This window comes from Marmota flaviventris, chromosome 3 (genome assembly GCF_047511675.1).
Source record: "Marmota flaviventris isolate mMarFla1 chromosome 3, mMarFla1.hap1, whole genome shotgun sequence".
Lineage (NCBI taxonomy): Eukaryota > Metazoa > Chordata > Mammalia > Rodentia > Sciuridae > Marmota > Marmota flaviventris.
In genome coordinates, this window is record NC_092500.1 from 122,467,143 (window position 1) to 122,483,595 (window position 16,453).

Here is a 16,453-nt window from a genome sequence, read left to right on the forward strand (position 1 = left end):
AGTCTTAGCAACTGAACGAGGCCCTATCTCAAAATAAAATTTAAAAAGGCCTAGAGGATGTGGCTCCATGGTTAAGCACCCCTGAGTCCAATCCCTGGTGCCCCCCGCAATTAAAAAAAATTTAAAATCCTCAGCCATTTTTATATCATGTGGAAATATGAAACAGATTGTTCTTGAACTTGGCCACGGAGGTGGCAAGTTGGACTGTAGGATGACATTGTTCCAATGGGGACACACACTAGATGTGAGGCAGAGCCCCAGGAAGGGGACTTCGAATAGTCTCAGCTCTTGAAGCTCTCATGTGACCATTTCAGGCAGGATATGGAGAAGGGTCAGGGCCCAGTGGGTTCAAGTGGAACCAAAAATCCGACCTCTGCAAGCTTAATTTTCACGACAGCTTCTGAGTTCATTTCCTGGCCGTGCTTCACTGATGTTTAGGATTTTTCCCGCCTCCTGTCAGTTTCATCTCAGAATGCTAAAGAGAACCTGAAGCAGGGGAAGGTTTTGTTTTTAAACAAGAGCATTTTAATTTTAATTATTTACTTATTTTTTATTTTTGTTTTTGTGGTTCAAGGGATTTTACCCAAGGTGCTCTACCACTAAGCTACATCCCCTTTTCTTTTTTATTTTTATGTTTTTTTAGACAGGGTCTTGCTAAATTGCCCAGACTGGCTTCAAGCTTGATTCTCCTTCCTCAGCCTCCTGAGTTGCTGGGATTACAGGCCTCTACCACCATGCCTTGCAATAGGAACATTTTTAAATAGACCATAGGCACATTCAATATTCTAGTTACGCACAAGACAGTGTCTCTCTATAGAGATTTTCAGTGTTTTCAGTCAGCAATATTTGAAACAACATCAAGACACATCATCTATACTGTATGAACATACTTGTTGGGACATTGGAACAGACTATTTGACATTAGCACTGTTGGGGAAGATGTAGAACTTGAGCTGTGGTCCCTGTGGGGTGCAACTCTGTCCCTTTACCCTGCTGTTTCAGTTCAGGAATCTGGGAGCCAGAACAGGAATGGAATATCTGAGGGCTAAGAGGAACAATCCTATTCTCAGATGGAGGAAACTGAGGCCCAAAGAGAAGTGTCTTATCTATAGCCATGTGGTTAGGATATTTAGATTTAATGCAGAGAAGTGCACCCTGACACCCTGACTCTGCATGTCTATATCCAATAGTCAGTTACAACATGGAGATAATTTGCCTGGTACAGTGGTGCACAACTGTAATCCCAGTGGCTTAGAAGATAGAGGCAGGAGGATCACAAGTTCGGCCTCAGAAACTTAGTGAAGCCCTAAGGAACTTAGTGAAACCCTGTCTCAAATTTTTGAAATAAATAAATTATTTAAAAGTGCTGGGGATGTTGCTCAGTGGTTAAGCATCCTGGGTTCATTCTCTGGTTGGACTCCCCCACCCCTCCGCAAAGGAGATAATCTATCATTCAGATTCCCAACAACTGTCTTGAGAAATTTTTTCTCTTTTGCACTAGTTGTTTTTGATGGATGTCATTATCTCTCTTGTGTGATAATATTTTACCATTTCCAAAACATTTTCATATGCATGGTCTCTCTTAATCCTCTCCACATTCCTGCTTGATGGTGTATCAGGAATGCATTTGGTTGCAATTAGCAGCAAACCACAATGGCTCAAACACAGAGGGAGGTATTTTCTCACATAATGTTGGTGGTGGTTCATCAACTCAATGAAGCCATGTCAGGGTTTACATCACTGATTATTTGACTTCTACCTGAGGTTTGAAAGATGGCTGCTCTTGTGCCAGGTTTCATATTCCTTTTTTTGGGGGGTGGGGTGGGAGTGGGGGTGAAGGTACTGAGGATTGAACCCAGGGTACTCGACCACTGAGCCACATCCCCAGCCCTATTCTGTATTTTATTTAGAGACAGCATCTCTCTGAGTTGCTTATCGCCTCACTTTTGCTGAGGCTGGCTTTGAACTTGCGGTCCTCCTGTCTCAGCCCCCCCACCCCCACCCCCACCCCCTGGGATTACAGGTATGTGCCACTGTACTCGCCTTCATATTCGTTTGTAAGTCAGGAATAAAAGGGAAACAAGGCAGGGATTGCTTTCTAGAGCCCTGAGTAAAATTCTGCTCTTGTCTCCTTGGCCAGAAGTATACCACGTGACCACCTCTGGCCACAGGGAACCTAAGGGAGTGTTTCTCTTGGAGCTAGAACTTCTTGGAGCTTGAGAAACTGACCTTCACCAGCAAGGCAACCAACAGTGTCTGCCCTAGGTGGGCCACGGCTGCTGCTCCCCTCTCCCTGCCTGGTAATCAGCAATGTTGGGCTTTGCCACATTCTCATTTCCCTCCCGTTCACCAATCTTTCCGTTAAATAACCTTCTTTCCTCCCAGAATTACAAAGGCATAGAATGCTTGTTCTAGACCCTTGGAATATTTGGGAGGGAATGGAAGCAAAATCCCGAATAATCTTCTATCTAGAGATAATGGGCAAATGATAACATTTTGGAATAGTTCCTTCCAGAAAGATTTCCCACAGGTATGTTAGTGATGTTTTATTATATGCCTAGTATTTTATCATGGCTGTGTGTGTGTGTGTGTGTGTGTGTGTGGTCCTGGGGATGGAATCCAGGGCCTTGCACGTACTAGGCCCCTGTGCCATGGTTTTTTACTCAATGCCATATTAGATTTTCCCATGTCATTAAGTTCTTTCAAAGTCAAAATTATATGTTTATTTTCATTATTTTTTGAAGATATATGTTTGTTGTAAAATATTCACACTTAGCTCATCTCCCATCTCAAGCCACTATAAACAGCCAGTCAGAAGGGTGACTAATTTTTAATTCATCAGGATTCATTTAGCCATTCTCACATTATCGGACATTCAGGTTGTTTCCAATTTCTCATTATTGAAGATAACATTTTGATGAGTATCCTCATACGTAGATTCTATTCACATTTCTGATTATTTCCTTTGTGTAGATTCCTAGAAATGGAATTACTGGGTTAAAGGATACGAACATTTTTAAAGTGCCTGATGCATATTGCCAAATTGCTTTCTGGAAAGACTGTACCATTTGTAATTTGACCAGCATTTTATGAGCATGCTCAGCTTACTCCAACTTTACTAGAAATTCTAAATAACTTTCAGCCCTTTTGCAAGAAAGCAATGTGGCTTTGCAGAAAGTATGGCAGTCAGAAGGGTGACTAATTTCGACCAGTAGTCCGAAGACCTGATTTTACCAGTACTTGTGTGTGACCTTGGGCAAAACACCTCATTTCTCAGTTCAGTTAAAAATTATTGTGTACTATAGTGAGCATTGTTGGTTTCCTGCTCAGTAATTATTTCACCCTTACTAATTTCATTAGGACCCCGATTTAACCCTCCTTTGAAGCCTTAGAACTCTAGGGGATGCTGGCTACAGCCTCAGGGGCTGGGTGTTGATTGATCTGAGTGAGGGTTCTGAAACTTTTTGGTCTCAGACCCATTTCCAATCTTAAAACTTATTGAGAAACTCAAAGCAATTTTGTTTATGTGGATTATATCATATTTTCTGCATTTGACTGTAAAACTGAGAACATTTTAAGCTATTTTTTGTTCTTTTTAGATAATACATGACAGTAGAGTATATTATTATTAACATATTACACATACATGGAGTATAACTTATTCTAATTAGGACCCCATTCTTGTGGTTGAACATGATGTGGAGTTACACTACTCATGAATTCATGTATGAACATAGGAAAGTTATGTCCAATTCATCCTACTGTCTTTTCTATTTCCATCCCTTATCCCTTCCCTTCATTCCCCTTTGTCTAATCCAACGAACTTCTATTCTTCCCTCCCTCATCCTTTATTGTGTGTTAGCAACCACATATCAGAGAGAATATTTGGCCTTTGGTTTTTTGTTTTTTTTTTTGTAAGCAGCAAAGAGGTGTTTATTGCGAGCTAGCTTGGTCCTCCGCGCACATACAGCAACAGGTGATGCTGAGAGGCCCCGAGCCCAGGGTTTGCAGCAGTTTTATACATTCTTTGGAGAAGGCAGGGACCCCCACATATATCATAGCATCTCTTAGCAAATCCTGGCCTTTGGTTTTTTGAGATTGGCTTATTTCACTTAGCATGATAGTCTCCAGTTTCATCCATTTGCTGGAAAATACCATAATTTCATCTTTATTTATGGCTGAATAATATTCCACTGTGTATGTATACCACAATTTCTTTATCCATTCATCTGTTAAAACTATTTAACAAAGATATAGTAAGCCCAATAAGTATTAACCAGTGAATACATTTTTATAAAAATAACTGTATTTTCCAAAACTAAAAAGAAAAAAAAATCTTAGTAAGTTAGAGTGGCATCATTTTACACTTTTCAAGTCTTTTTTAATATCTGACTTGTTAGAAGACAGCTAGATTTTCACATCTGCTTCTTCATTCGGTGTCCTGTGTCATCACCCATCACGTAGTATCTATAAAACTCACTCTGAGGAAATGGTGGGGGTGCGAGGAGAGGCAATCATTTTATGAAAACAATGTCGGAGACTCTAGAGGGCCCCAAACCAGACTTTGAAAGCTCTCATGGCCATCTTGCTGCCTTTTCTGGTAATTGCTTTAGGAAGGGACACAGAGCCCACTTTTTGTCCTGTGAAGCACTGGGAGAGGCTATGGGGCATTGGCAAAATTCTTACTCCCAAAGAAAAACGTATGAAAGATCTTATTGTGTCCATATGTGACATCAGAAAATGCCACAGTTATCTTCCCACTGGCCTGAGGATGCAGCTGGTAGATCACCAGGGCAAAGTAGGGGGACCAGCAGGCAAGCCGGGCTTTGGCCTCAAACTTGGGCTCTCTCATGGTGCGAGGTCAACGTCGGAGTTGGAGAGGGCATTTGAAAAGATTGTGGCATGAAGAAGTAGAGTGCCACAGTGCTGGGCCCTAAAATAAGGCATGGGGTGAGTTGAGGGGGTGTGGCGGCCAGGAAGGAGAGTCAAGACCCCTGCTGCTCCAGCTAGAAGCTGGTGGCCCCGCGTTATGTGGTTGTGAATCCAGCCATTTTCAGCTGATCCCTGGGACCGTTCATACCTACCCAGAGCAGAGCATTAGGGGAAATGGTGACTATTCAGGATGCTGGGGTTGTGTGGGATACGCTTTTGTGGCCTGTGTGTCTTATACAAAAGGAATTAGAGAAAAACACAAGCTTATGCCCCACTGAAAGCTAAGAGGGCAGGAATCTTATCTCCAGGAGACATTAGGGCCAAGAAAACCTTAGAGGCCAGGCCTCTCTCAAACACCTTCCTATAAGTGTCTCTACCTGACCCTGCACAGGCTGTGACCAGCACTGGCTTGGAGGTGGTGGTTCCCTGCCTGAGAATACGATTTGGATTGCCTCTGGGCAGAGGTCTTAAAACTAGTAAGTTAGAGTGGGAGATGGGTAGAGCACAAGACCTCAATCGGGAGACCCCTGTTTCACGAGCTATAGAACCGACCAGAAGAAATGATGAAAGCCTAATAAATTTTAAGGGACTATATTGCCTAAGAAACCCTAATCTTGGCCAAGAAGAGCCATGATTTATTTTTTAAATCCATGATCTTGTGGTTGCTAAAGCTTTTCCACTGGCCCTCTTGAACATGGCCACTAAAAATTCATTTTTTCTTCCTACCAAGTATCTTAGACAGCACAGGATGTTGTAACAAATCACCATAGGCTGGGTGGCTAACAACACACATTTGTTTTGTACAGCACTGATGACTGGGAAGGCCAAGATCTGGGTACAGCAGTTTTGGTCCTGGGGAGAGCCAGGACTCACTGTATCCTCATGTGACACAGCAGAGAGAGGGAGGGCGGACTTTCATGTCTCTTTACAAGGACACTAGTCCTATTCATGAGAGGTCTACCCTCATGACCTAATTCCTCCAGAAGGCCCCCACCTCCCAATACCATCACCAACACACAGGGGTTAAGATCTCAACAAATGAATGGAAGGGGCACACAAACATTCAGTCCAAATCCACAAGGATCTATCTCCAGCAGACTTCTGGGAAAATGCAAATGTCTTCCAGTACAGAGTAACATAATACCAACCACTTTCTACATAATTTTACATTCATCATCACATTTAATCCTCACAATAACCCTGAATTGATAGTGTGATTCCTGTTTTACAGGAATGAGGAAAGTGAAACTTAGATGGTTTAAGAAACTTGCTGGTTCCTTCTGACCTCACAACCTGCTTGCTTTTCTCCACCAACAGGTACAGCCAGCTGTGGTCACTTTTGTTTGGGCTTGCCCATCTGGGTTGCAGCACATGGTGGGGGTTGGGGATGAAACAGGGCAGAAGTGAAGAACTCTGGTCCCACAGGGACTGGAAATGAATGGGCCCTCCAAGAGGCAAATTAAATCCAGCTCGTAGTGACAAAAAGCATTCATTCAGGTTTGCTTAAACAAAAATGAAGCATAGCAAGAAGTCCATGGGTGGGACAGTTTTGGGGCAAGATGGCAAGAGGAATGGACCTGGCTGTTAGAGGGGAGCCCAGTGTTTCAGCCAGTTGGTTTGCGGCTGTGACTAAAAGATCTAACTAGAACAATTTTAGGAGAAAAAGTTTATGTTAGGGCTCATGATTTTAGAGTTCTCAATCCATAGAAGGCCGACTCTATTCCTCAGGGCTCAAGGTGAGGGAAAACATCATGGTGGAAGAGTATGGCAGAGGGAAGCGGCTTAATGGTGATCAGAAAGCAGAGAGAGAGAGAGAGAGAGAGAGAGAGAGAGAGAGAGAGAGAGAGAGAATCTCCACTTGCTGAATACAAATATGTCACTCAAAGCCATGCCCCAATTCCCCTCTCCTCCAGCCATACCCTACCACTTCATTTACCACTCAGTTAATCCCTATGGAGGATTAATTCACTGATTGTGTTAAGCCTCTTACAACCCAATCATTTCTCCTCTGAGCCTTCCTGTATCATTTCACACATGAGCTTTTGGGGGACACCTCACATCCAAACCATAACACCCAGAGTCCTTTCTGGCCCATTTTACACGACATCAAATAGGTTGCTGCTTGTGCTGGCTATCCTTGGGAGATGGTGGTACCCACTGGCCTGAGCCCTGTGTCCTTAATGACTGTGGGGCACATGGTGCTGGCTTCGTTTCCATAGTGTGGCTCACACTCCCAGACCCAGGTAAGATTCGTCTCCAAGACACCCTCCTGGTTAACCCAGGCTCCTCTGACTTTTTGTGGACTTCATAGCTTCTCAGTGCTTATATTTATATAGTTTATAAAAGAAATTATAAACTAGCATACAGAAACCCCAATGCAGAAGACAAACACATTCTTTATGAAGTGATTCACCAAAGGTTTCTTTTCAGAACAGAAATACCCTGTGACATCTGACCTGAGGGTGGTTAGTTCTATATCCTGTTTCTCCCAACAGCTCCAAAAGATGGTTTCTCAGAATGTATAATGAAGGGACTGGGAGCTCCGCCAGGCTGACCCTTCATTTTGCAGGTGAGGCTGTGGAGGCTCAGAGAGGGGAAGTGACTTGTCTGAGTTTTCACAGCTAATTGGTGTCCCTGTAAGCAGCAGAAACCAGGCGAGGATGCATCACTCTCTTGGCTGTTAGCCACAAATGTCAGGAACCCCCAACATTCCCACTGTGGCAACTCATTCATTAACTGATTGAAATTTCTTTCTCAGTGCTAATCATATTGCTGATTTCATCGACATTTGGCAACACCAAATATTCACCACCTGTGTACAATTTGGTAGCTCTTCTACTTAAAAACTTTCTAGAACTTTTATGAGTTTTGAGAGGGAAACTTAAATTTTAATATTTTGAGATTTGCTAGATAAAGTCCATGTTTACCCAAATTATACTTAATCGTTTTGTAGGCATAGATCATATCATATCCCTGTCTTTTTATTGATATTCATTTCTTTTCTTCTGATTCTCTTTCAAGTGGAAGCAGAGTCTCAAAGAATGAGAATTTGGAAGACAAGAAGGACCACTGGAACCTGATAGAACTCTTCTCTAGTACTGGTGAAGTTACCTTCCTCCTGAAATTTAAAAAAGAACAAACTGAGATAGTGTCCCTGTAGTATAATTTTATGTTCCAAAATTATTTGGGTATGTTTTCATGGAGACAGCTAATACATAACATGTTAATCTGCAACCCTATTTGGGTTGTCTTTTTGCTAAGACTGACCACTGTTAGAAGACAAGGGCACCGTCTCCCTCCGTAATATAGACACTGATGGCAGCACACAGAGGCACATAGTGAATGTTTACTCAACCAATGGACTAAGGGAGTGGATGCAGCTCATTGAGTGAGGCTCATTGTTTAGGCAAAGAAGGAGCAAGGGATAAATAACATGCAACTTCCAGAAAGAGCAACAAGGATACCATTCCGGTAAAGAGTAGAAAAGACTAGTTTCCGGCTAGCATCTGCCAAAGTTGGTCAGGAAGGAGGACAGCAATGATGATCATTTCTCAGAAAATGTTTCTGTTCAGGCACAGATGCAATTGGCCTGGGAAACAAAGCCATGCCGAGGAGCAGAGGCCAGGGGTCTTGCTGACCACCCTCCCTTTCCCTTACTTCAGCTTTCTCCCCCTCTCCCCACTCCTGCTAGTTAGCAGGGGACCCTGGAGTGTGATTCAGAGTCCACCAGTCTCTGGAACTCAGGAAGGACTCGAATTGTCAAGACGAGAGGAAAAAGAGGCCACATCCAGAGGCTTTGACGGCTGTACTGCAAAACCTGACTGGTTATAAATTCTTGCTAATGAAGAGAATCAGGAATTATGGAAAAGTAGAAACTTCAGAAATCACACATACAAAACTTTGAGACCACTTTTAAAAAGCCTTAGAAGATACTCTGAAGCACACATTTGCCAATGTGAAGTTTTCAACAGAATCAATAGGATGGAGGCTGTGTATGAGACTGTATTAGTCAGCGTTCTGTCAATGTGACAAAAATACCCGAGTTAACTTAAAAGGAGGAACAATTTATTTTGACTCATGGTGTCAGAGGTTTCAGCCCATGGTGGGCCCATTCACTTTGGGGCCCACAGTGAAGCAGAACATCATGGCAGTGGGAGCATGTGGCAAGGAGGCTGCTCACTTCAGGGTGGCCAGGAAGCAGAGAGAGAGAGAGTTTGCCTCCAACTAGGCTCTACCTACTAATGTTTGATGGCCCCCAACTGCAGAGAGCAGTGATCTAAATCATGGCCTGACTTTCATGGCTGCAGTTGTGCTGGGAGCTGCCTGAGGAAAGGTGCAGGTCAAGATGCCCCAGTAGTTATGGTAACACCAGCTAGGAGAGGCTGCATGTATGGCTCTATCAGTTGAGGCCTTGAGTTCAGCACCTTCTCCCAGGGATAGAGAATTTTGAGCAAAACAAGGTGACCCTAATGTCTCTGGAGTCCTGTGTCCTTCAGATTGCTTGCTTTGCTGAAACTTACTAACAATGAAACTTTTAATGATAAAACCTGTATAATAAACTTGCTGAGCTAGCTCTGAGTTAGCCAAGCCTCACCAGGGCTTGGCCACCCACCTGGCCCTAGCTTTTTCTCCCTATGTGTGTCTGTTTGTCTTTTCTTTATCCTCCATAGCCGAGCATCCATCCGGTATCTCCTTAACTAATGGCTGTGCATCTGAGAGATGAGAAGGTTGCAGCACCCAAATGCTCCATTAGCTGGGGACCGAACCTTTAGGACAGGCTTTTGGGAGATATTTAAATCATAATGGAGGCCAACAAAGAGGACCAGTTAATTTAAAGTGAATAAAAGAGGGATTTTGTTGGTGTTGGGTTAACATGGGCTGTTCTCAGTTTTGATTGTTCAGTGAGCTGTGTTGACTTCTGTATATTTGATAATTTCTGAGAGATTCTGTCATTCTGGTCATTTTAAAAACAGTCAGGCGTAAAAACCCTGTAATAATCTGGACTAATTATGAAGAAAGTCTTAAATACTGAACTAATTTATTGTGAACACACTTGACTGAAACCTTTGGCATTTGGGGTGGAATCGTTTTATTAGCTGAGAGGGGAAATGCTGAACTCTTCCAGATTTTTTTGTATTGATAAATTAGTCCCAAATTCTTCCCTCCTGTCTACATGCAGAGGACTTGAGGAAATGAAGGGTAACATTTAGCCTGAGGCCGCAGAGAGGGGAAAGGAGTGAAATGGCAGGAGAGTTCCAGCATTCCCTTGAGTTCAAAAAGGAAGTTGAAGCTCATTATGAGGTAATTATGGGGACTAGCGGGGGCAGCGCCAGCACACTGCCTTATGGCTCACATGTGGGAACCAGATGTACTTCCTGTGAGATCTGAAAAGCAGTATTGTCCCTGCATAGTCAGAAGTGACCTCAAGTTGATGTGTCCCTTCTGGGCCTCCGTTTTCTTATCTGCAAAATGAGGGAACTGGCGGAGATCATTTGTTCTCTACCAAGACTGTGCATTAGATCACCTGGGCAATTGCAAAATAGAACAAAGCTCAGGCTGCACCTCAGGTGAATGATTCAGAAATGACTGTAGATTCAGAATCCAGAAATGATTCAGGTAGTCTCCAGGCATATTTTGATATATTGAAAGAGCCCCTGCTATGGTTTGGATCTTAAATGTCCCCCAGTGGCCTCTGTGTTGGAGGTTTGATTCCCCAGATTGGCACTAACAGAAGGTGGTGGAACCTCTAAGAGGTGGGGCCTAGTGTGAGGTCCTCAGGTCACTGGGGGCGTGTCCTTGAAGTGGATTGTGAGACTCTGGTCCCTTCTTTCTCCCTTTAGTGTCTGGTTATGATGTAAGTGACCTTGCTCTACTGTTCGTCCCCATCATCATGTCCTGCTTCCCCACTGGCACAGAAGCAATAGGGCCAACTGGCTATGGACAGGAACCTTGTAAACTGTGAGCCAAGATAAGCCTTTCCTTTGATGAGTTAATTATCTCAGGTGTTCGGCAGGGTGATGGAAAGCTGCTGGCACAACTTCACAGGTGATTCAAATGTGCAGCTAGGGCCGACACCCAGACTCAGATGACCTTTGTGGTCCCATATGAGAAGGTTCACTTTTCAGTGCTTTGACTATTGGACACCTTAAGTATATGCATTACAAGTCTCCTTTCCAGTTTGTAAGAGACCACTGCAGGATACTGAGGAATTGTGCTTACTTTATCATTGATGACAGTCGAGGGTGTCCCCCCCTTATTTTTTTAAAGATTTGGGGGATCCTAATTTCGGCTGGGGGCCAGCTTGCCATCTTCAGTCTTTTTCATATGGCAGTATACACATGAATGTGCCTCTTGTGACTCTGGGAAGTAGTTTGGGCAGAAATTCATAATCAGTTTTTTAAAGGTTGGGTCATCTGGTTAATCAGGTAATCAAGGAACTCTCAGAAATAATTCCCTAGCCCATTCAATCATTCATCTGCCCAAACTATTTACCAGATGTCTGCCTTTTATACAAGGCACTTAAAAATTTTTTTGTAGTTGTAGGTGGACAGCATGCCTTTATTTTACGTGTTTGTTTTTATGTGGTGCTAAGGATCAAACCCAGTGCCCCACACATGCTAGGCAAGTGCTCTACCACTGAGCCACAGCCCCAGCCCTCCAAGGCACTTTATATAAAACTGTTTTTGTAAAGACCAACTTTCTGAGCTCTCTTGAGCTGCTGTCAGATCTTACTGAGCAGCAACCACCAAGCTTCAGTGCTGGGGTAGCTTTTCTCCTGCTCTGATAGTGTCAGTGTTTGCCTGTCAAGATAGCCAGGGTCCACCTCTGAACCCACGTGGGCTTTACTGCCTCTGGAGTGTCAGAATAGGAGCAGCCAAAGTTATCACTTGAACTGTGATTGATATACATTGCCTCATTTAATCCTCCCAACCACTTGCAATCAGGCTGTTATTGCTATGAACTGAATGTTTGTACGCCCCCCCCCTCCCCCGCGCATGTATTGAAATCCTGGTCTGCAATGTGATGGTGTTTGAAGATAGGGTGATATCAGGTTGTGAGGGTGGAGCCCCCAGCACAAGATTAATTCCTTTTATAAAAAGAGAAGGGGACACAAGAATTCTCTGTGGACATAACGAGGAAGAGAGTCCTTGCTAAGAACCCTACCATGCTGGCATTCTGGTTCCAGGTTTCCAGCCTCCAGAATTCTGAAAGAAACAAATTTCTGTTGTTAAGTCACTCTGTCTACAGGATTTTGATGTGAGCCAGGCAAGGTGCCTATTATTTTTATAAGTGGGAAAAACCAACACTTAGACTTAATGAACTTGTCCAAAGCCATCTAGTTAAAAGCAAGAGTTGGAATGCCAAGCAGGACTCTCTGGCGTTCCATACTTGAGTGATTTCCCACATCCCAGAATTTTTTCCCAGATCCCCTATGCTGCCTCCCATCCAAGCCTGCTTCCCTGTCAGGAGCAAGTTCGAGTCTCAGGTGTGCCAAGAAGCCTCCTCCAAACGCACAAGCCCAGCCTGTACTTCCCTCCAGTGCTACCCGCTGGACAGGGATCTCACTCAGCTCTGAACCTCTCCTTAGGCACTCCTCAATCTCTGTATCAGTGATTGACTTTTCATGTCTTGTTTCCATAAATGTATTGTAAACCCCTCCAGGGTTTGGACTTAGCTTTCGACTTCCTTTCAGCGTGCCCAGCTCAAAGCTAGACTCACACGGAGACCTCATGTATGTTTTAGATTGATTGAATAAATAGATTGATAAATCTTCTAAGTTCCTGCTTCCAGAGAGAATCAAAACATCAAACACTCCAACACTCACTCAATTGTGGGTTTTTGTTTGTTTGTTTTTTTGTACCAAGGATTTAACCCAGGGGTTCTTAACCACTAAGCTACATCCCCAGCCCTTTTAATTTTTTTTTTTATTTTAGCAATTGCTTGCTAAATTGCTTAGAGCCTCACTAAGTTGCTGAGGCTGGCTTTGAACTTGCAATCCTTCTGCCTCAGCCTCCCAAATTGCTGGGGTTATGGGTGTGGGCCACCACATCTGGCTTCAATTGATTAATTTGACATGTTTATTGAATACTTACTAAGTGGACAGATAAGCACACTCTAAATACTCTAAGCATTTTATCTTTTCCAATTGTTTTTAAGTGCCTCCCAAATGTACTTTCCCACTGTATAAATCAAAGAAGACTTGTTTCCTGACACTCTGGTTTCTATCAAAAATGAGGTCTTGGCAGGCTAGAGGTGTAGTTCAGTGGTAGAGTGCTTGCTTAGTAAGCAGGAGGCCCTGTGTTCTCTGGGCTTTGTGGCCCAGCATCACAAAAAGAAATACGAAGTGAGATCTTAGTAAACTGCATAAATGAATTGAAGAGAAACATGTCAAAATGGAGAGACTCTGGGAAGTGAAGCAAATTTCACAATCATATGGCCAATAAATATCGGGGCTGAGACAAAATATGAATCTCCTAACAAAGCTTAAACCTTTTTTTTTTTTTTTTTTCTGTACAATTCAGTTTGAAGTGTTTCCACTCTGAGTGGGAATTAGCTGATCAGGGCTTTTAAGATGTGGATTTTGCTGGGATTGGGGTCTGACTTATTTTAGTGTCTCTGCAGGCCTTGGACAACAGAGGCACCTCACTCTGAGTTTCCACTCTCACCAAGGAAAGAACAAGAAAAAGGATTCTTTCTAATGGGATTTCATGTCCCCCCTCACCCCCGCTGTGCTGGTGCTGAGGTTGGAACTCAGGGCTTTGTGCACGTGGACAAGGGCTCTACCACTGAGCCGGACCTCCCACCCCGCAGCAGAACCTCTGTCTGTCCTGCTGTGGCCGTGAGTGCTTGTACGTGTAGGAATGCTCATGGTGCCGGGAAATGGGCATGATGTGAAGGAGTCAGAAGAACAAGGATCTGGTTGCAACTTTTGTTGGTAGTGAGATGTGATGTGGCTAAATCACTTAAATGTCATTTATCTCTGCAAAAATGATGGATTGGATTAGATTGATTGTAAGGTGATCCTAAGCGCTATACCTTTAATTCAGGTAGCAAATTATTATTGCTATCATCTCTCATGCTCAATTTTCTTGAATGAGATAAAATATAAATTGCTTTCTATAGTGTAGGATATATGCAAAAAGACTTATGATGCTACTTATGTTAGTTAGCATCACTGGTCTGGACTTGTCCAAATGCCCAAAGGGGTTGTAATGAAAGCCACGGATTGGCTGTTCTTTGTGTGCCTGGCGTTGTTCTAAGCACTTTCGATGTATTTACCTTTCCCTGCACATTCATACCACAACTCTATGGGCAGCTACTAATGACCTCACTGTGTTACAGATAGGGAAACTGCGTCTCAGAGAAGTGACCTGACTTGCCCAAGGTCAGGCCACTAGGAAGTGGTAAAGACAGGGTTTGGGCCAGGTGGTCTGTCTCTTGGGCTTGGCCTCCAGCCCATGTATGCATTGGCCCCTCCCTGGGTGCAGGGACTGTGCACTATTCTCTGTAGCATGCCCCTTCACCCAGAAAACAACCAAGATGGACTGAACTGAATAGAAAAAGATGCTGGCCGTGGGTGAACATTTTTGCTTGAGAAACTTCCAGAGCGTGAGGCCCAGGCAGCTGTAAGCAACATCCTGAAAGATCTAACAGCAGAGCAGGTGTTCTGGGAATGCTCAACCATGAGAGGAGATTTAGGCTTGTTGACCCTGTAGGTTTTTTCCAGCCTAAGGATTCAATGTTCTGCCTGATTCCTAGAACTGTTATTTGGCTGAAAGAGAAATGCTTACGATAAGTCACAGCACGGGACCAAAGGTGACAGGAATCGGGCTGATGTTTATCTTGTGGGCCAGCCAGCAGCAGGCGACCATGCAGTGTGTAGGGCTCTCCCCAGCAGCTTCCTGTCCAATCACTCAGAGCTACTGTAAGGGGAGGGGAGAAGCAGGCGGTGGAGGAAGGGCCCTCCCTCCAGGGTTCCCTGGAGAAAAGCCAAAAGGGTCTCAGGAGGCTTAGATGAGAGCTTTCGAGGCATTGGCTGCCTGAACTAGAAAACTTGGAGGTCCACTTAGTCAATGCCCAGAACCCAGAGCTGCCTGAGCAGTAGGCATTGTTTGACTGAGCCCACTCACTCAAAAACAAACAAAAAACTTTGTTGTTTAAATCTCTTAACAAATAAAAAAAGGCCTCTATGTAATTCATTCAGATCATTCAATTTCCAACTACTTTTCTAGCTAATCCTATGTATTCCCAGTATGTCCATCTATTCATTTATTCTTTCATTGAAATTTTTTAAGTGAGCACCTATTTTGTGTCAGTCAATGGGTTTGAGGTTGGAGATATAAAGATAATTACATTCAGTCCCTGCCCTCAAAGCAACAGCAGGTCAGAAAATCTGTCAAGGGCACAGGTGATTATAGTGCAGTGTGAGAAATGGGTGCAGAGAATGCAGGGGGCCCAGACTGGAGGCCTTGAGAACAGAAGACTTCCCATTGGGAATGACATTGGAGCTGCAATTGTGAAGAGTACATTGGGAAGGAGAGAATATTCTAGAAGGGGCATGATGTTGGGGGATGGTGAGTTCCATGTGAATAGTGCTTGGGAATGGATATTGAAAGCCTCCAAGGGTAACATGTGAAGGGCTTGCAAAAGCAGATTAGCTTTGTGTTATGGTTTGGTTGTGAGGTGTCCCCAAAAGCTCATGTGTGAGACAGTGCAAGGTTTGGAGGAACAATGATTGGATCATAGCCTTAACCTGATGTGATTAACTGAGTGGTGGCTGGAGGAGGCGGTTCATGGGGGGGCGTGGCTTTGGGAGGTATATATATTGGTATCTGGCTAGTGCACTCTCTCCTGATCATCATGTGAGCTGCTTCCTTCGGCCTCACCTCGAGCCCTGAGGAATGGAGCTGGCCTTCTATGGACGGAGAACTCTGAAACCGTGAGTCCCCAAATAAACCTCCTCCTCCACAAGTGTGCTGGTTGGGTCATTTGGTCACAGTAGCTAGGACACTTTGTGAGGGAGTTTAGATCTCACTCTATAGATGTGGCCTGGTGGCAGCCTGAGGTGAACTGCATGGGAACAGTGGAGAAGTCTGGGAGAAGAGTTAAGCAATGATTGCCACCATCCCAAATGTCCCCATCGGGGCCTGAAGAGGCACAGCAGGGCACTGTGGCTGCGAAGGTGTGAGGGACAGTGGTGCTTAGAGGGGTGCTATTAGAATTAAGTGGAATGATGATCACAGGATGCCTGACACAGGGTGGGTGCTTTCTCCACGGTGGCTCTTATTATCATGGAAAGAAGAGGAGGAGTCCGCCTTCAGAAACCAAGCGGGTGGTGGTGTCATTAGCAAGAAGAGAGCAATACAAGAGGAGTGGCCAGTTTAGAAGGTGCAGGGCAGAATGGAGATAACGAGTTGGGTACAGGACTGGCTCCTTATACTGAAGAAGACCGAGAGGAGGCCCATTCCCCTGGGTTCCACACCATGTAGTCACTCTCCTGCCACAGGGCATTTGCACAGAC

General features: G+C 44.1%; 1 protein-coding gene across 1 annotated transcript in view; it reads left to right on the plus strand.

Moving 5' to 3' along the window:
* Tigar (TP53 induced glycolysis regulatory phosphatase) overlaps window positions 1–9,567 on the plus strand; it is a 68,437-nt gene extending 58,870 nt beyond the window's left edge. Inside the window, exon 6 of the mRNA XM_071610337.1 lies at window positions 7,954–9,567. Coding sequence (XP_071466438.1) covers window positions 7,954–7,977 — 24 coding nt within the window. The 3' untranslated portion in view covers window positions 7,978–9,567. The remainder of the gene's footprint in view (window positions 1–7,953) is intronic.
* Window positions 9,568–16,453: the final 6,886 nt, after the last annotated feature.